Below are 20,221 nucleotides of genomic sequence, written 5' to 3'. Positions count from 1 at the left end.
CAATTTTCCACAAAGAGCTATGTCACATTTTGGATGTGTCAAAATCTATATGTTGAATGGGAGGAGAGATTTGTATTTTCTGTTTCTCAAAGGAAACATGGCTTAAAAGAAACTGAAAAGCACTTTTCTAGTCTATGTCTTCATTGTGCAGAGAAGGAAACGGAGGCTCAGAAGAGATGAGGAAAGGGCCTTATTAACAAATATTGCCTCAGCGCAGCACCAAGCCAGCCTTGGGCACTTCTGGGGGAGGATCTGGAAGGCCCAGGAGAATGAGTCTTAGAAAACGGAAAGAGAAGCATACAAGGCCCCGTCTCTACACCACCATACCATGAAGTTCCACCAAATTACCCAGTATGGGTGCAGCCAACATTAAGGTGGGATAAACAGGTTATAGAAACCTGGAAGTCTCAACCATAGTGGAAATTCCAACATTTACTTTGTTTTTTTTCCCAGTTCAAGCATCAGCTCAGTGGGCACTCTGTACCAGGCACTACACGAGGCCTGGGGTTCTCCCAAATACACAACTCTTATATCACGTGAGCAAACCACACACAGGCCCACCAGAAGGAAAATGCCCACAGATAAGGTGGAATTAATGAAACTGAAAGCAGCCAACCAGCATATATTACTAGCAAAAACGGTGATGCTAGAAATAGACTCATGGACATAGAAAGCAAACTGTGGTTAGCAGGCAGGAAAAGGGGGATTAACAGATACACGTTAATAAATATAAAATAAATGACAAGGACCTACTATATAGCACAGGGAACTATATTCAATTTCTTGTAATGAGTTGTACTAAAAACAATCTAAAAGATATATAGATACATATGCATATGTTTATAACTGAATCTCTGCTGTACATCTGAAACTAACATTCTAAATTGACTACACTTCAATAAAAAATAATTTTAAAAAATATGTAAAAATAAAAGCAACGCCATTTAGAAAAAATAAAAGAATACTCTGATCCCATTAGCTGTAGGTGCTGGAGAATTCTGGTTACAAACACCAAGTCCACTGGATCACTCCAGCACTGGCTGTCACTCTTTCTGACCATCAGAGAGTCACTTGGCTTCATTGAGTTTCTTTTCTCTTCTGTGAAAGGCTTCAGTTTGCAACTAACGATGTATAGAATCTCATCATTCACAAACCCAACAATTAATGAGGACTTCCCATGGGCCAGGCTCTGGAAATATGAAAATATAGGGTCCGAGATATTTTCATGGGTAGAAGAAATTTATGCCATAAAGACATTAATTCTTCTTGCTTTGATAGACTGATTCAATACAATTCTGTTTAGATTTCCTACCAGATTTTTTATGGGTAACAAGATAATTTATGGTCAGGAACAACCAAGAATCTTCTTTAGAACCAGCACTGGGAAGGTGTGTATAGGTCAATCATTTCCACTGGTCTTTCTGAAGTGATGAAAACGTTCTGGAATATTAATGGTTGCACCACTGTGAATATGCTAAAGCTGCTGAATTGTAGCATTTAAGTGGGTGGACTTCATGGTGTGTGAACAATATCACAATAGAGACGTTAAATGAAAAAATATTTCTTGACAATTATTTTTCCCTCTATACAACTAGTCTGCCCCACAATTTAAGAAGAACCAAAAAACCAAAACAAACCAAATTTTGCCAGGAGCTCTTTAGGACTGCAATGTCCCTGAGTCTCCAACGCCTCTGGTGGTGCTGTTCCTCTTAACAGACCCTAGCTGGGCTGGGCTAGTTAGGGACTGTAACTATCTTTTTAAGATCGACGGTCACACGTTTCACCCTGGGAGAGGGAAAGATGGAGGATGTCACAGCCTCATGCCTTCAGCTCATTTTTAACTGAATCAAGCCTTGCTTTCAACACTGTAATCCCTATCACTATAAAAACAGTGACATCATCAAGCACCGCCATCATAACACGTGAAAGTGTTCAAGGTACTTACCTGGGGCAGAAACACTGAGGGAGGAGACGGAAGCTCGCTCAGCACTGACGCTCCCTTTTCCCGACTCCACCAGGAGAAGCTGGGGTTCACAGCCGGAGGCTCTCAGCCCGGGGAGCAGCGCCCACACCACTGAGCTGGCCCCCAGGGAGAGGGGAAGGGAGACGAGGGCAACCCAGGGGTCGCGGGGCAGGGAAAGCCGGGGGGGGGGACGCGGGCTGTAGCCCCTCTCGGAGGCCAGCCCCAGCCCCAGGCGCCCGCCCCCGTCCGGGTCCGCAGACCCCGCCCGCCCGGGACACAGCCCGCCTAGGGGCGGGGACGGGCCGGCGCCCGATGAGAGGCAGCTCGGGAGGAGAGGACTCGCGGGCGGGAGAGGGGAAGGGGACGCCAGCCGCGGACTGAGGGGAGCCCGGCTGGGGCGAGAGGCGGCAGGTGCACACTTGGCCCTGGACAGCTGTGGCCGAGGCGCCAGGGCAGGAGCCAAAGTCCTACCGGGCGAAAGAGCTGAGAAGCCTTTGGGGCTGATGACCGGTTCGGAGTTGCAGCTTCCAACCCTCGGTCCAGCTGGCACAGACTGCGCATGCGCAGGAGGGCCAGCGATCCTCTCTGGGTTCTGCAAGAGAAGGTGGGGAAGCGAGGGACGGAGAAGATGGGAGGAGGATGGGAGAAGGGGAAAAGTGGAGGGAGAGACATGGACAGGAGGAGCAGAGAGAAGGCAGGGATCTGGAGGGTGGAGGAGAGTAGCAGTGATGGAGAGAAATAGTTTTAACTCTGGGGGCATCCTGAAGGAGGCAGCAGTCCTGCCTCTGCACACTTCTCTAACCCTTCAAGGCCCGCAGCTCATATTTTACCTCCCTGGCCCAGCCCTCCACCCAAGGCCTCTGCAGGACCCCTACGGGTATCACACCCGTTGCCCCAAAGTGGAGCTGGGTTTCCTTTTGCTCTGGGAACCAAGCACCCGCAGGTATTGTCGCTCAGAACTACCTTGGAAAGAGTACATATTCCCCTTTTACACGCTGGGACACAGGCAGGCAAGATCTCTGCCTTACCTCCACTGTCCCAGGTGTTGTGCTGGCGGGGAGCGGGAGGTACAAGGTCAGATCCCAAAAGGAGCATACTGCCTGAGTTTTGGTGCATAGTCCCCATCCTGCCTGGGTAAACCACTCCCCACCCTCGGGGAACCATCAAGGGCACACAGTATGTCCCTGGGTGTGGGATAGCTGCCCTCAATTCCAGTGCCCAGCTTGCTAGGAAGATAGGAGTGTTACCGAGTCCAAATTCATTCTCCTTAATGCAGGACAGGCCAGTAAGTTGGGAGACCAGGTGTTGGGGCATGGAATAGCAACTTTCTGTAGACCTAGATGGCAAACTAATGTCCTGGAAAACCATCTCCCCAAGTCAGATTTCAGTCTCCTTTCCTACGAGCTTGGTTTTTGCAATCTTCTTGATGTAGTAATTCTTTGTTGTTAGAATCCTTTGTTCTTGCAGCTATCTGCCTGGGTCAGAGCCCTGTAAACCTCCAACAAAACAAACGTTATTTTCTATTATGTAACTTGTTATCTTTATATGAATGGAAAAGTGTTAAAAATCCTTAAAGGACAGAGCATTCAAAATAGGCTCTCCTGTATATTTTAGGCTCTAGGCAACATTGTTTTACAAGCAAGATGAAGCCTAGGAGACAGAGCACAGGGTTAAGTCAAAGGAACAGATCTAATATGGAGTCAGATTTGTTCTTTTCTATTACCAGGGCAGAAGACACTTGAGGATTTAAATCCCTTTAAGTTAAAAATAAGTAATACTTTAAAGGAATTTACATACATAGGTCGGAATGTGCATAGCATATCTGGAAAACACACAAAGGATTGTAAACAGTGGCATCTCCAGGGAGGGCTGAAAGAAGAGAGGATGAGGGAAAACTTCTTTCACTTGTGTATTTTTGTGCTCTGTTTGAAATTTTTTAACCACATGCATGTATTTCTTTTTCAGTTAAAAAAAATGTGTAATTGAGCAAAGGAGTAGCAAGCTCAGCAAATACAGCAGCCATGGAATCACTGAGCCATCACTTTTGATTTCAGCCAGGAAGCATTCATTGACTCTCTCCTATGTGCCCAGTGCTGTTTTAAGACTTCTTTTATTATTTTTCATAAAATAATTTAGTGCTATTCCTCACCCCTGCCCATGGCTGGTGGAAAACCAACTGAGTTTTTATTGAGTTGTTTTCCAAGAAGTAAAGATCAGTTATAAACAGAACACATCTTCAGGGCAAAACAGGCGGAGTGGTTTTCCAGCAGGCCAGATAGCTATGAAGGATTTTCAACAGAGGCACACAGAGCCTGAGAGAGAAAGCCTCCAGGACCCTAAAAAAGCTGCCCAAACTGCCTTCTCCATGGCACTACTGAAATAGGAAAGAAAAAATCTGACTCCATATTAGATCTGTTCCTATGACTTTAACCCTGTGCCCTGTTTCCTAGGCTTAGTCTTGTTGGTTCTGCACCTTTTGTAAAACAATGTTGCCTAGAGCCTGAAATATACAGGAGACCCTATTCTCAAGGCTCTGACTTTGAAGGATATTAACACTTTTCTATTCACATAAAGATAACAAGTTACAGAATAAAAAACAACATTTGTTTGTTGGAGGTTTACACGGATGTGACCCAGGTGAAGAGCTGCAAGAACAAAGGATTCTAACAACAAAGAATTCATACACCAAGTTTGCAACAACCAAGCATTCCCACTTCCCATTTTTAATATAAGAAGAGCCTGAAATCTGACTTGGGGTGATGGTTCCCCAGGACATTATTCTACCATTTCTCAGCTGGCTTTCCAAATTAAAGTCGCTATTTCTTGCCCCCAAAACCTGGTCTCCTGATTTATTGGCCTGTAATGCACGAGCAGAACAAGCCTGGACTCGGAAACACAGACATTGAAAGTACCCATTTGGTATATTAAATGACCTGCTTCTACTCATCTTCCTGACGTTTTATTCTCTTGACCACTCCTGCTATGTTTATGAAAAACCTGTCATGTGGACACATTTCCACCTCTAGCCACTACCCTTCCAGGTAAGAACTGATGCCAAGAAGGCAATGGAAGTTGCTAGAAGGTATTACCTGGACAAAATAGAGCAGAAGTGGGTTCTGGCTGATGTTCAGGAGCAGGCTGGAACACCTGACAAGATGTTATAAGTACGGATAGACAGCTGGGCACCAAAGGAGAAGCTTCTAAACTTCCATGAGGGACTTATTGGATAGGAAGGAAAAGTCCCAGACTATAGCTCGGATCCCACCACGAGCTTCCTGGGCGAGTCTGGGCAAGTAATTTAAAATTTCTAGGCCCGTGCTGTCCAACATGGAGCCACCAGCAACATGCAGGATTATGAAGTTATTATGTAGCCAGACAGAATTATAAAAAGACATTTTATTGCAAAGGCCCAGCAGGTATAATATTTAAAAACGTTATTGGTTATCTTGATCTAAAGAGTTATTTTTCTATGTGTAGGTTTCTGTGGTTTGTAAGGCCTGTGACTAATGATTCCGTTACAGTGAAGTATTTTGAAATTATAAGTTACTGGACACAGTACCCTCATATCACAGTTGAAAAAAACTGATCCACATAAGCAAGGTGATCTGACTTATTAGTTATGAGCAGGGGCTCTGGGGCCAGCCTGCCTGAGTATAAATTCTCACTCTGCCTCCAGGGGGTTCTGTGTGAATCTTGGACAAATTATTGTTGTTTTTGTTGTCGTTGTTATTATATGTGCCTCTTTTTCCTTACCTTTTAAGTAGCGAGGAATATGTAGACTCTATCTCCTACTGTGTTGGCAGGATTAAATGAGTAAACGTCTGTGCTGCCCACTTCCCTGGGTTTCAGCATTCTCCAGGCAATCAGTGCCAAACTCAGAGGCATTCTCCACTGTCTTCGTCAGTCTGGGATGCTGTAACAAATTACCGTGGGTCGGGTGGCTTAAACAACCAGCATATTCCTTATGGTTTGGAGGCTGAGACTTTCAAGGTCAATGTATCCTTGAGAGGATTGCCAGCTCGAAGATGGCTGTCTTCCCAATATCTTCATATCCCAGAGAGCAGAGAGAAGCAAGCACTCTGGGGGCTTGTATAAGAATTCTAATCCCGTTCATGAGGGCTCTACTCTCATGACCTCATTTTATCCTACTAATCACCTCCCAAAGGCCCCACCTCCCAATACCATCACCCTGGTAGATGGGGTTTCGACATATGGATTTTGAGGGGTTGCAAACATTCAGTCCACACATCGGCTAAGTCTCCCCAACATGCAGTCATCAAACCTGTAGCTAATTTCAAAGTAATATTTATGTCTCTCTGCCCATTTCCATTCCTACATCCACTATCACTGAAGCCCTGTTACATTTTATTCCTTATTTTTCTGGTAGAGATTTAATTGATTCATCTAACTCCAATGCTCCCCTCGCTCCAGTCTGCTTAACAGCCATGCCAGGTAGGTCTTCCTTAAAACACCTTCCCACTTCACCTGGTTGTTTTTTAGTTGTAAATGTCAGAATCCTCTCCACACCCCATCCTATACCTTTAATCCGTTACACTACGGCTCACTATGTTATTTTCCTCTTACCAATGTAAGAAATTTCCATAAGCTTAAGAGCTTAAACCAGCACAGATTTATCAGCTTATGGCTGTGGAGGTCAGAGATCCAACACAGTTCTCATTGGGCTAAATTCAAGGTAGCAGCAGGGTTCCTTCCTTCTAGAGGGTCTAGAAGAGAATGTTTCCTTGTTGTTGCTGTTTTTTTCCAGTTTCCAGAGGTCACCCACCTTCCTTAGCTTGTGCCCCACGACTTCCTCCATTTTCATGGTCAGCAGCCTTTCTGAACATTGCTCTATGGCTACAACTCCCTCTGATTTTAAACTCAGCTGGGAAATGTCCTCCATTTCAAGGACCCCTGTGATTACATTCGGCCCACCTGGACAATCCAGGCTACTCACCCTATTGTCTCATCTCAGGATCCCCTTGTCCCATCCCATTCAGGCATTATGGATGTGGCTGTGACACTCACCTTGTGTAACATTTCCTCTCATGAGCATTTTATGGTTCAAGGCACATATGAATGACTTTTTGTTTTTCTTCCTTAGCCTTTCTACATTCAGTATGTCTGGTGAGATTATATGAATCCTTTTTATTTGTCCCCCTGCACTAATCTTTAATAATGTATCATGGGTTTAAAATGCTAACTGATAGACAATTTAGAAGACAGAAATCCTCTAAGATTTTTGTCCTAAAATATCTGTCATGCATTTTGCCATGTACAGTAACATGTCACAGGTGGCTACCCTGTGGCCGGGGAGGGACATGATTCTGCCATCACACTCCCCTCATTCTCACCAATGTGCTGATCACCTAACCAAGGACCTATGCTCCCCGCTTCGCTCACTTCCTCCTCCTTTCCATTGACTACCCTGTTCCCATCGCTTCCTTCATTCAGCACATCAGGATTTCATGACCACATTCTTCTCTAAATGGAATGGGTATCTTGAATCTAATGTCTGACAACTGTTCTTACTGTATATGCACACACTGACCTGCACATAACCCCGTCCAGCTCTTTATTTTCCTAGAATCTCCCAGAGGAATCAGTTCCATGATGGTGGTGATGATGATGATGATACTGACAATGATGACAGGGACCTCTCAAGGATTCTGATAAAGAGGGAATCAATAAAGGGAGGGAATCATTGCAAAATTGCCCCAGAGACAGGCTTAAAAGTAAATAACTGCTATAGTGTTTAATGAAATTGACTAATATTTAACTATTTTTAAAACTTTATATCACTGAATTTAAAATTTTAACGGGAATTCTCATTCACCAGTAACCAAGATTCAACTCTAGGACCAAAGTCTAAGGATTTCAATCTTCTAACAAATTGTCCACTAGCCTTTTAAACACGTGATCCTTTTAAAAAGCTTAGTGCTGGGCTGAAAATAAGCAGGATTCATATAATATCACCAGACACAGTGAATGTGGAAAGACTAAGGAAGAAAAACAAAAAGCCATTCATAACGTCTTGAACTTCACGTTGCTCACAGGAGAAAATGTTAGCCAAGGTGAGCGTCACATCAACATGACACTTGAGTGGGATGGGGAAGCTGATCTTCCTCATCAGACATTTATCCTGATTTGTTAGATGCCAACACAGTTTCCTCATTGGATTTGCTTCTAACAAGTATGGAAGAATTTACGTTCTACCAAAAGCAGTCTAAACATTTTCCCCTGCTGTCAGGTCTCTGGACTGAATGTCCCCACAAGAAGGACATGAATATGTTTCATAGGGAATTCTTCCTGAGAAGCAACAGGATTTTCGAGGGAAGAACTGCAGGCCCCCCATGGAGGGCTGGAGGAGGGCTAGAGGGGGCACTGGAAAAACAGCAGGAGTGAGTTCAGATACTACCGCTCAGGTTGCCAAAGACAGCATTGCTATCTCTGAGGATATGACATTCTCCCAAAAGTTCCATGAGTGAAGGTACCTGTGAACACTAAGCAGGTTGTTAAGAAACAGCAGCACATAATTTGCGTCACAGCTCAATTACAGTATGTTTTGTTATTTGGAAAATAATTAGCCCATTTTCCTTTGAAACTGCAGCAGTAGCAATAGAAATAAAAAAGGCTGAGCCATCTTGGAGAAAACAATCAATAAACAATTCTAAATCTGCAGGATTCCTTGACGATATGCAAGCAGTGAGCTAGATGTGTGCTGCAGATACCTCTTACTGCAGGGCTCACTCCTGCAAAGCATAGAACTAGTTTTCTCAGCAGACAGAGGGAACCAAGTCAAGATTCCAAATCTTGAGAGATTTACTATATGGCAGGAAAGATCACAAAGTACATCCAGCCAAATATGAATAAATGTAATCAAATATTATCAAATGTGATTGGAGCACAGATGAAACAGAAATTCCTTTCACCTGGGATCTAGAGAGACTTCTTCAGAAAATGTGGCTTTGGAGATGGCCAAAGACATGGGTGGAAATTTGGCAGAACAGGATGTAAGGAATTTTAAAACTGATTCTAAAATTCATATAAAAATTCAAAGGATCCCAAATATCCAAAACAATTTTGAACAAGAAAAACAAAGTTGGAAGACTTGCACTATCTGATTTTCAGCCTTTTTTTTTTTTTTTTTTTAACTACAGTATTCAGAAAGTATGGTGTTGGTGTAAAACAGGAAAATAGAATAATGGAGCAGAATAGAATGTTCAGAACTAAACCAACACTTATATAGACAATTGATTCTCAAAAAGGATGCAGTGGAGGAAGGATCTTTTCAACAAGTAGTGCTGGAAGAATTAGATAGTGAAATGCAAAAAAAAAAAAAAAAATGAACTTTGATCCACACCTCACAAAATATACAAAAATTAAGTCACAATGGATCATAGATCTTAATAGGAAATCTAAAACTATAAAACAGCTAGGAGAAAAAGCATAGGCTTAAGCTTTATGACCTTGGGTTTGGCAAAAATTTCTTTGCTATGACACCAAAAGTATAATGTATTTTAAAAAGAAACTGATAGAGTGAACTTTATCAAAATGAAGACTCTTCAAAGCTGTTCTAAACACTGCTAAGCAAATGAAAAGACAAGCCATAGACAGAAGCTATTTGCAGATCATATATCTGATAAAGGTCTCTCTTTGTATCTGATCCAGAATAAAGTGGTGTCAAAACTCAATAATAATGCAAACACCTGAATGAATGAATGAGGCCAGAAAACACACTTCAGTAAAGATATCCAGATGGATAATAAGCATATGAAAAGATGCTGATTAAAGATGCCATTAATCATCAGAGAAATGCTTTTAAAAACCAAAGTGAGATACTAGTACACATACATACAAGAATGAATGCGATTAGAAAGACCGACCTTACAAAGTGCTGGTAAGGAAGTAGAGCAACCAGAGCTGATACACACCACAAGGAATTTACAATAGTACAATCATTTTGGAAAAGTCTTTTACAGTTTCTTTAAAAAAGGTAAATACCTATCTACCATATAACCCAGATATTCCTCATCTGGTGCTTTAGAAAAGAAAAGCATATGTCCATATAAAGACTTGTAACCAAATATTCACTGCAATTTTATTTATAATAGCTCAAGTTGTAAATAACCCATGCATCCATCAAAAAGTAAATGGAGAAACAAATGATGGTCTATCCAAACACTGCTCACAACAAACTCTTCAGTAAAAACTCAGCACTAAACAATACTCTGCTATAAGAAAAATAAGCTATTAATACAGCAACACAGATGACTCTCAAAATAATTACACTGAATGAAAGAAGTCAGACAACATAGAGTAGATACTGCATTAATCCATTCATACAAGGATCTTGAAAATGCAGACCAATATGTTGTGATGGAAAGCAGATCAATGGTTTCCAGGGGAAGAGATGGGGAGGGAGGGAGGGACAACAAATGGCAGGAGAGAAGCTTTGTGGGTGATGGGTATGTTCACTCTCTTGAATGTGGTCATGGTTTCTTGGGGATATACTTATGTCAAAACGTATTAGCTGTACACTTTATACGTGTGAAAATTACTTTGCCAAGTATACCTCAAAGCTGTTTTAAGAAAAAAGGCACTTCAGTCCTGATCCACCTCAGCGCCTGATTGGAGCGACATGATCAGTCCCTCACCCTGTTTGCCTAACAGGAAGGTAGAAAACCTCTCACGGAAAATAACATATGGATTTTTCATTTGCAATGTCTGCCATGTAATAAAGAATTTCAAGACATGCAACATGTCAAGACTATATAACGGATAATATGAGAATAAGAAACATTAGACAAAGGATGCAAACCCCCAGGTGATGTAGGCTTCAGAGTTACCAATAAAGGCTATAAAATACTTTTAATATATTCAAGAAAATAAGGAAATTATGGGAGAATAGACAACAGGGTAAAGACTTTCACCAGAGAAATATACTGGAATGTATTTTTAAGAGAAATCAAACAGATACTCTAGAACTGAAGCTTTCAGCTCAGGAAACAGGTAAACAGAGCTAATTAGGATCGCTTTTAAGTAAAACTTTCAGTAATGCCGGGTAAAATACAACAACAAATGTAACACAGAGCTAACTATGGAAAGAGAAGTTCCCAGTTGACAATACAAAGAGGACACTTAAAGCCCAGAGTGGTAATCTTGTGAGCTGATGCCACCACACCCTGGAGGGAAGGGGTTTTAATCTGCACATAAATAGAGATACAATGTCCATTTAGGAAAAAGGGTCCATACCAGATGTAGAAGACTCTTCCTTTATATCTATATAGTCAGAGACAGAGATGTAAAGTGGCAGCAGAGGTCACAGTGACACAGGGCCCTGGGCCAAGGAGTGTGAACACCTCTGCAAGCTGGGAAAGGTAGGAAGACGAATCCCTCCCTGGAGCCTCGGTGTGGAACGTAGCCTTGGCCACACGTTGGTTTTAGCCCACTGACAATGACTTTGCACTTCTGCACAATAGAACAGTGAGATGATGAATGTGTATTGCTTTAAGCCACTGAGTCTGTGGTCCTTTGTTACAACAGCAAAAGGAAAGAAACTCAGGAACCAACATGAACATGAACCCCAAGCTGCCTGCTGTGCTGGCAAGAAGTTCTTTGTCTCTGAACCTGGGGGAGTCTCCTGTCTTCTGGCAGCATCCACAAACTACCTCATGCTAACTTGACAGCTTGCAGAGGGTTAAATCTTAACCCTGCACAGTTCTTGATATTTAGTTAATAAAAATGATGGTGTCATCATGAGTATTTTTCCATCTTTTAAATACCCTTCAGTCTTCTAATAAAGCTACCTCTATTTGAGAGACAGTGTAAATAGTTTTCAAACTTCATAATAAATAACTGTGGTTTTATTTGGTTACTTAAATTATGAGTAATAATATTCACATTAGTAAAAGTTATTAAAATCAACATTGTTTAATGAAAATATCATTTCTTTTTGCATGAACATGTATTAACTACAATAAATGTTCCATGCTTTGTTCTACGATTTACTGTTAGAGCCTTAAAGAATAATATTTTCCTCAAAAGATATTATGGCAAAGGGATTTCTTTTGGTGGAACAGTTCCTGCATCAAATCTGGTGCATGGCTCAGGCCACTGGGAACCTAGAGATGATAGATATTAGGAGGCATTTTAAACACAAAATGATTTTTAAAGGAATTAAACAACTGGATGTGTGAAAACAAAGAATCTGAGAATATTCTAGTGAAATAAATGTATTTTTCAGCTTAAGCAAGACACTGGGTGAATAAATCTAAAATGAAAAAACCACCCAGAGATCAGCAGTGAGTCATGCATGCAGTGTGACTGATCAAAACCAAGTTGTTTCCAAACCAGTGTGCAGGCTTGATGCCTTCATGAATCAAGTCTGTGTGGCACCAGGCCATCTCGAATACATGTTGATGAGGTATTTATAAGCCCTTCACCATCCCAGCACAAAGCCCACACATGAGCCACAAGACCATCACCTACACATCTGCAAAAGACACAGCATGGTGAATAGCACTTTTCTTGTTCAGTAGCCGGTGGCAGGGCACTGTGAGCAGACAGAGATACAGGGACACAGAGACACAGAGGCACTTCCCCTCACTCAGCTGATAACCTTCCGTGCATTCCTGGGGACAGGATTGTCATAAAATGCACCATGGATTGATCCTCCTCCTAGGAAAGGAACGGTAGGTCTGTCCTCAGGTTGGAGCAAGGGTGGCCGGAGGATCTCAGAAGAGCTGTTTCAGCACAACCAATAGAAATGTCTGCCACCGTGACCAGGAGAGACAGGTCTCCTGCCATCCCGGTAGGCACCTGGGCTCCTGACAAAAGCTGGGCTCAGTAAAGGCTTGAGTAGAAGGCACAGACCTGAGGGATGCCCCAGCAAGAGACAGGAGGTAGGGCCTGGTTTATACTGCTCTGGGTGTATCCCAGCCTCATCAGAATACGAAATCAGAAATTTGCAAAACAGCAGAGCTGGGATGGATCATCTACTCCAGACTCCTCACCTTACAGTTTAAAGGGTGGCAGCCCTGGGAGGCAAAGCAACGTGCTAAAGGCAGAGCGTGGAACTGGCAGCGCCAGATGAAACGCACCATGGCAACCCACGTTCAAGGCCGCTGACACTGAGGACGGGGCCAAGGTTTCCAACGAGGAGAATGAGACAGTGTAAATACTTTGTTCCCCCCAAAACCCCAAATGGCACAAAAACTAAGGCACAAAAACTCACCTTAACTAGCTCTCTTCTGAGGGGGCTCTCTTCTGTCTCCGTCTTTCTGTCTGTCTCCATTTCTCTCTCTCAGACACAAACACATACAATTTTGTGAAAGGGGACTTCCTGCCATACAAAGACAGACTTCACATCTTCAGAGAAACACTTGACAAAGCACATTTCCAATTCAAGTCTTTGTGTGAGGTCTGGGCAACTGGCTTATTTTCTAGAACAATATGTGGTTCCAAAATCAGGAGATCATCTTCCCCAAAGGAAGAGCTCTGGTCCGTGTTGATGAAGCTGGGGGTGTCACATTTCATGAGCCCGTTCGGCTCCTCCTCTGGCCACCTGCTGCATCTGATGGCTTCCTGGAGCCGAACATCACTGTCAAGGGCTATGGTTGGGATACCAGCTTTGGCCTTGTCCAAGCGGTCCACTTCATTGACGTAGCAGTGAAAGAGGGACCTAGATTCGTCATTGTGCTGCCAGAGAACCCCTTGGGCACCAGCGGTCTTCCAAAGTCCGACACAAAGCTGTTCAGTCTGAATCTCTTCTCGGGAGACTCTGCATTGCAATAAAGAAAACCAAAATAAAAGATCGCTCACACTCTAGCTCGGTGACCTGAAGACTTATAGCTTTTGATACCTGCTGAGAGCAAATCCCTGCACAGAGCATGCTGACAAGCACTGGAAGTGAGAGACATCACTTTCGAACACATACAATTACACCCAAGGCAAAAGTCTCGTGAGGGCCCTTGGACCATCCTGAAAAGACATCGCTCCCTGAGAATCCTCAATACTGGTGCATCGCACACCAGTGTTTCTCAGTGGGACACTCAGATCATCTTCATCAGAATTAGTTAAAGTGCTTCTTAAAGTGCAGAATTCTGGGGTGCACACCCTCAGTGTCTCCAGAAGTAGGGACCGGCAGTCTGTATTTTCATAGCCACCAAGATCACTAAACATGCTCAAGTTTAGCACCGCGGTCTACATCGGGTCACCTGAGCATCGACAATGCTGTCTCATGGGGTGGGGGGGGTGCCATGTGTGTCAGTGTGCTGTCCTACCCACGTGTATCCCCTGATTCTCAGAACTGACAGTGCAGTCCCATTGGGCAAGAAATACCACCATTTCACAATGCATACTCAGGGCGCCTGACTGACAGATACAATCAGTGCTAGGAAAGGGGACAAAACTCAGGTTCCTCATCGCTTGTTTCACTTACTGTGGGACAAATGATCAATTCAAGGGTAATAAATCAGTGTATGAGTGAATAACATGACTCTCGTTAGTCCCACGAGTGCCTGGAAGAGCGAGCCTGGGCACACTGAGAATCATAACAGCCCATCTACTTAATTGTCATCCTCCCCAGATTTATGTAAAGGTTACTTCCACCCAGGCAGTGACCCCTGAAGGGCAAGAATCATGTCTGAACACACTCTCAAATCCAGAACAGAACGTGACAACAATTAGGCTCTGGGGTCTGTGTTTAGCGAGTGTGGAATCTCAGTGATGCCAGCTCTTAGACCTTGCCTTCCCATCCCACCCCTCACGATATGGCCCTTATGACCAGCTCTCCCGGGGCTGGGGCCATGGAACACATTTACAGGACTGGAAGAATCTGATCATGTAAACCATCCCCCAGATTATCACCAAGAGTCACCTGCATTTCAGGGATCAGTAATCCCAGAAGCTTTGCAGTTCAGGCAGCTGAGGGATTTTTATATCAGCTCTGTCTTCTACTGTGACTGCCTGGGTGACATCAGACAAGGAATTCTCAAAAGCCTGAGCTTTTCCTTTCAGGAATAATCTAAATAAAAAATCTCGTTGACCACTCAACAAGTGTGATGTGAAGATCAATGATTTACACAGGAGTACAACATTCACTAGGTCATGGATTTAGAATCAGAGAAAAATCATTTGAGAAAGATTGACAGAATGTAGCTTTAATGCAAATTTAAGTATTCTTACCTTTCAGTAAATCATCTTCTTCCCCAACTTATCACTTCACCCAAGTTTAAAAGATGTTTGAGAACAGGGATGAGTGTGCCAGCAATCTGGGACCCAATAACCTAAAATGTCACCTAGGAAAAAGAGGGGAGTAACACATTTTTAAAAAGCATGGTGAGGATGGCGGGGCCATCCCCCAACTCCAGACTAAGAAGCTCTAAGTAATAGATTTCCTGCCTGCCTGGGGCATCAGCTGATGTGAAAACCCACCCAGAAACCTCACTGTCCAGCAGCTCCTCCGTAACACAGGCTACACTTTCTCAGAATTAAGAATTGGGGCCAGTAACCACTTCAAAGTGGTTAAAGTCAAAGAAGAAGAAGAGAGTTCTGCCCCTCCCCAGGGGAGAGCCCAGACCTTGGGCTGCATGCACTGAGCCCACCTCCCAGGAGAAGGATAAACTGGAGAAGGGCGTCCTGCGAAACTGGGGCAGCAAATGTTCAGATGGGAAAAAATTGACCGGCTGGCCAGGGACAGCCCCCTCCGTCGCTGCCTTGGCGGCTGCCTCCGCCCCCTCAGCACATCCTGCCCATTTCCGGTGGTTAAGCTGTCAGGGAAACAGTGCTTTGCGACCTGGGGCAACAGAGGCTGCCCCCAGGCCAAGCTGCGGGGGAAATGGGATCTAAACCACCAGCTCCCAAGAGGCAAGCTCCATACCCCCGCCAACAACCCGCCGCCCCCGCACCCTACAGCACCCCCGGGGCAATATGTCCTGGAGAAGGGTGACCCGGGAATGAGGGGCAGCAGAGGCCACCCCCACGTCAGGCCTCCAGAGAGATGGGAGCTTATCCTCCAGCCCGCCAGGGGCAGACCCCCCTCCTCTCCAACCCCTGATGTCACCGCGCCCACCTCCCAGGAGCAACCTGACCGGGTGTGGGGTTTCAGGCTAATCTTGGGCGGGAGAGGCCGTCCCCAGGCCAGGTCAGGGGAGAGGAGAAGAAGTGGCCCCATTAGGCGGGGCAGCCGGCCGTCGCAGCTGCCTCTGCCCCTCGACAGCATCGCGCCCGCCTCCCAGGAGCAAGCTGACCTGAAGACGGGCATCTGGCTTCTTGGGCAGCAGAGTACGCCCCCAGGTTTGGCCGTGGGGAAGAGGAGAGCAAATTGACAGGCTCCGCGCTGCAGGTCCTCTACCCCTGCTGTCGCCTCCCCCACACTTTAAAGGCACTTCCCAGGGCGCCCCTCCCCCAGCAGGCTAAATGGGACAGGTGTGTCTGGTGATCTGAGGCAGGAGAGGCCACTCCCACACCAGGCCATCGGGGAGACGGGAGCCAATCCACCAGCTCCCCAGGCAGCCCCCTACCCCCACAGCAGCCACCGCTCCTGCCCCCTGACCTCACGGTGGCCGCCTCTAGGGAGCAGGCTGACCTGGAAATGGACTTCCGGCGAACTAGGGACAACAGGGACCGCCCCCAGGGCAAACCATGGGGAGAAATGGGAGCAAATGGACCGGCTCCATGGGAAAACCTGCCGCTGCTGCCACCACCCCCAACGTAACACGCCCGCCTCCTGGGGCCAGGCTGACTAGGATACACGTGTCTCTTAACCCAGGGCAAGAGACACCGCCCCCAGGACAAGCCGCGGGGAAGATGGGAGCAAATGTGCCCGCTCCCCCGCTGCAGGCCCCCGACCCCCGCCACCCGTGCACCCTGACTACCCTGCCTCCCGCCCCCAACAGGCAAAGTGGGAAAGGGTTATCCCGGGACCTGGCGCAACAGAGGCCGCCTGCAGGCCACGCGGCACAGACATGGGAGCTAATCCTCAAGCTCCCCCGGGGCAGCCTCCCTATCCCCGCAGCCACCACCTTCCCAGCCCCCTGACTGCACCGCACCCATCTCCCAGGAGCAAGCTCACCTGGAGTCGGACCTCAGGCAAATCTCTGGCGGCAGAGGTCGCCCCCAAGCCAGGCCGCGGGGGAGAGAAGAAATGGAGCAGCTCCCTGGAACGGACCCAAACCCCCAGCCGCCGCCGCCGCCGCCGCCGCCGCCTCCCAGGACCAAGCTCACCTGGAGACCGGCGTCCCGCCTCTACGGCAGCAGAAGCCGCCCCTGGCTCCGCCGCGGGGGAGAGCGGAGCGAATTGACCGGCTTCCGTGCGGCAGCCCCCCTATCCCCGTGGGCCCTGCACCTTAACCGCACCGCCTCCACTCCCCACTAAGCAAGCTGAGTGGGACAGGTGTGTGAGGCGACCTGGGGCAGCAGAGGCCGCTCCCAGGCCCGGCAGCCGGGAGAAGGCAACTATTCCATCAGTTCGCCAGGGGCAGCCCCGCTCCGCCCCCTTGCCGCTGCCACCGCCCCCGACCTAACCGCCCCACCACCCAGGAGAAAGCTTAACTGGAGTCCAACATCTGGCGAATCTCCGGCGGCCAACGCCCCCCCAGGCCAGGCTGCAGGGAAGAGAAGACATCGACCGGCTTGCCCGGGCAGCCTCCCACCCACCGCCGTCGCCGCCCCCTCCGACCCCTCCGCCAACCCAGACCATTGCACCAATCTCCCGGGGTCAGGCTGACTGCGAGGATGTGCACTTGCCTTCTGACCCTGGCCACGTGCCTGAGCACCTTCCTGCACCCCTACACTCCCTGTACCTCTGCACCCCTGCCACTCTCTGCACTTCCGCACTGCCTGCACCCCCGCATCCCCTGAACTGCCTGCACCCTCCACAGCCCCTGCACCCCTGCCACCACTTACACCTTTGCACTGCGTACACTCCTGCACCCCTGCTTGTCCCACACACCACCTCTTGGGCCTGTGGCAGAGTCTCTGCTGTTAGACCAATGCACAGGAACTCACATCTTTGTCAGTATATGATGCATCAGTGGACGTCTGGGGTTGGCTGCAGGAAGGTACATGTTCCCGGTCACTAGCCTGGGCCACTAGGGTGATCTCTGTGAGGTCACCCAGGACGGGCTCAGAGATGCTGTTCTCTGGGAAGAGAGGAGTTGAAACCGGTCTTGAGGGCAGAGCTGTGCTCACCAGGTCGTCCACGCTTCATGTTTTACACAGGGTTTCGGAGAAGTGAAATTGATCCGGCCAAGTAAGACCGGCCTGCTGTGCGCCCACCTCAGTCCTGGGCTCTGAGGCAGACCGACAGGCTCCCACCATCAGGACACAGTTTGGGCACCTGAATGGTCCCTTGGAGGCATCCTATCACTTCTCGGGAAGAAGTCCGGCTGCTTCCACCCTATGGCCCTCCCTCCCACTGTGCTGGCCTCAGGAAGGTTCCTTATTTGGGGAAGAATGCAGCCCACACCCTACCCCACCCCTCACCTTTCTCTAACCCAGGCTGGTGCTTTCTCTGCCCTTCAGAGTCTGGAAAGCCATTTCTCTTCAGGTATGTCCCTTCTGAGATGGACTTGCTTCCACTCAGTTCTAGGCGAGGATGCACCATGGAATGCACTGGGTAAGAGAACCAAAATAAATAGTTTCTTCTGTGAGGTTTTCTGTTTATCTACTGGGGCTGGGCTGTGTGTAGTTTGCTACAGCTATTCGTGCGAGAGGCTAAAGCCACCCGTGTGTCCTTGTTTTCATCTCCCCGCTGTCTTTGGGTTTTCCCTAGACACTCCTGAGACATTTACTTCTTTTAATTTTATTCCTGTTATTACACAGGGGCTCTACTGACATGGAGGTAAGGTGTTGGGGGAGCGGGATAGAGCAGGGCTTCTGTAGTCCTGTGATTAGTTCTCATTGAGCCTGTGCCCTGAGCTGTGACCTCCACAAGTGTGTCTCTTTCCCCCACCCCAATTTGGGTGACACAGAAGGTATTTCCCTTCCCCCAGGTAGGTTAGGCTCTGGTAAAATAAATTCTCATAAAAAAAAAAACAAAACACAACCCCCCACAATGGAAGAGAATGTTCTGGGTGTATTTCAATAGAGCTATTTTTTCCTTTCCTGGCAGGAACCATGAGGAGTTTTCCTATGATCTTCACTCTGAGAACAGGATACGGTCCTGGATGTAAAATGCATGAAAAAGAGCAGGGGGCCCCTGTGACTGGCCCCCTGGAGTTGTCACACTCGGACTTCCCCACGCTGAGCCTCCAGCTGGCCTCAGGGACCTGTTAAATCTGCCTGCCCCCGGGGTTCTTACAAAAGCGGGTTCTGCCCTGGGAGCTGTGACTCTCCAAGCCTGCCCGGCTGCCTCTCTGGGTTGGGAGCAGCTTTCCCCCTCAGTTTTCTTGTGGATCTAAGAAGAGCAGTGGGTTTGCAGCTCCCTCAGCTCTGGTGTTGTTTTCAGGACAGAAGGAGCAACTTCTGAGCTCCACACGAGCTGGACCAGAGGCTGGAAGCCTCCTCTCCTCTGCCTCCATGCAGACAATCAGTGGCTGTGGTTCTGGCCGAGTTTCTGAAGATGTGGATTTAAACACACACATCCCAGCCCCCACAGGAGCACACAGTCCCATAAATCCCTACAACTTCCACTGGTAACTACGGAACTGATGAGGACACGGGTTTCGGGGCTGCAGAGGCCTGACTGCATGACTTTCTCCGTGGCCTATTAATGTGGTTATTATGGGCCTTGTCTGAAGTGGCTTGCTTACCGCACCTGGTACATGGGAAATACAAAATAAGTACTAGAACCTCCACTTTTTCTCCCTCTTGGGCCTTCCAACCTAAAAATAATACGTGAACTCAGATGGCCTAGTCACCACAATGAGGTCGGACCAGCCCGGCTCTCCTGAGTGATGGGCACTGACTTGTGCATTAACTCGGAACAGTAGGGGAACCGCCTTCCTCTAACTGGGCCTCTCCCCACACCAGGCACGCCCTCAGCTGAGAAGGGGCCAACTCCCCCATTGAGGTGTGTGCTGGTGGCTTCAGTGTGACCTGGCCCTGCCGGGACATGAACCTGCAGTGAGGTGGAGTGTCAGGAGGAGGGGGGTCCCTGCTGGGGGAGCAGGGGGCCCGGTAGCACCCTGCGCAGCCTGGTGCCTGGGGCTCCCCAACATCTCCTACGGCCCCCGGGTCGGCTCTGGTCTGGGACACTCCATGCACCCTCCCAGTATCTTTTCTTTAAGTCCCTTTTTTGCTTTTATCAGCCAGAGG

At 47.2% G+C, this 20,221-nt stretch overlaps 1 protein-coding gene across 16 annotated transcripts in view; it reads right to left on the bottom strand.

The window, feature by feature from the left end:
- The window catches only part of LOC141578001 (uncharacterized), a 147,862-nt gene that overhangs the window by 120,552 nt on the left and 7,089 nt on the right, over window positions 1-20,221 (bottom strand). For 6 of the 16 annotated variants that reach the window (XM_074366440.1, XM_074366441.1, XM_074366442.1 and 3 more), the window contains exons 7-16: window positions 18,449-18,577; window positions 17,972-18,105; window positions 17,517-17,568; window positions 17,037-17,230; window positions 16,213-16,233; window positions 15,543-15,732; window positions 15,149-15,261; window positions 13,197-13,742; window positions 5,717-5,876; window positions 1,946-2,665 (exon numbers count right to left, since the gene is read on the bottom strand). In XM_074366440.1, coding sequence (XP_074222541.1) covers window positions 15,185-15,261; window positions 15,543-15,732; window positions 16,213-16,233; window positions 17,037-17,230; window positions 17,517-17,568; window positions 17,972-18,105; window positions 18,449-18,577 — 797 coding nt within the window. In that variant the 3' untranslated portion in view covers window positions 1,946-2,665; window positions 5,717-5,876; window positions 13,197-13,742; window positions 15,149-15,184. Of the gene's footprint in view, window positions 1-770; window positions 1,190-1,945; window positions 2,666-5,716; window positions 5,877-8,764; window positions 12,706-12,772; window positions 12,790-13,196; window positions 13,743-15,148; window positions 15,262-15,542; window positions 15,733-16,034; window positions 16,234-17,036; window positions 17,231-17,516; window positions 17,569-17,971; window positions 18,106-18,448; window positions 18,578-20,221 lie in introns of those variants that run through there. The other 10 variants (XM_074366445.1, XM_074366448.1, XM_074366447.1 and 7 more) reach the window with 9 other exon arrangements.

This window comes from Camelus bactrianus, chromosome 6, assembly GCF_048773025.1.
Source record: "Camelus bactrianus isolate YW-2024 breed Bactrian camel chromosome 6, ASM4877302v1, whole genome shotgun sequence".
Classification (NCBI taxonomy): Eukaryota; Metazoa; Chordata; class Mammalia; order Artiodactyla; family Camelidae; genus Camelus; species Camelus bactrianus.
The sequence above is the reverse complement of the archived record's forward strand: the minus strand, read 5'-3'. Positions and strand labels throughout refer to the sequence as shown.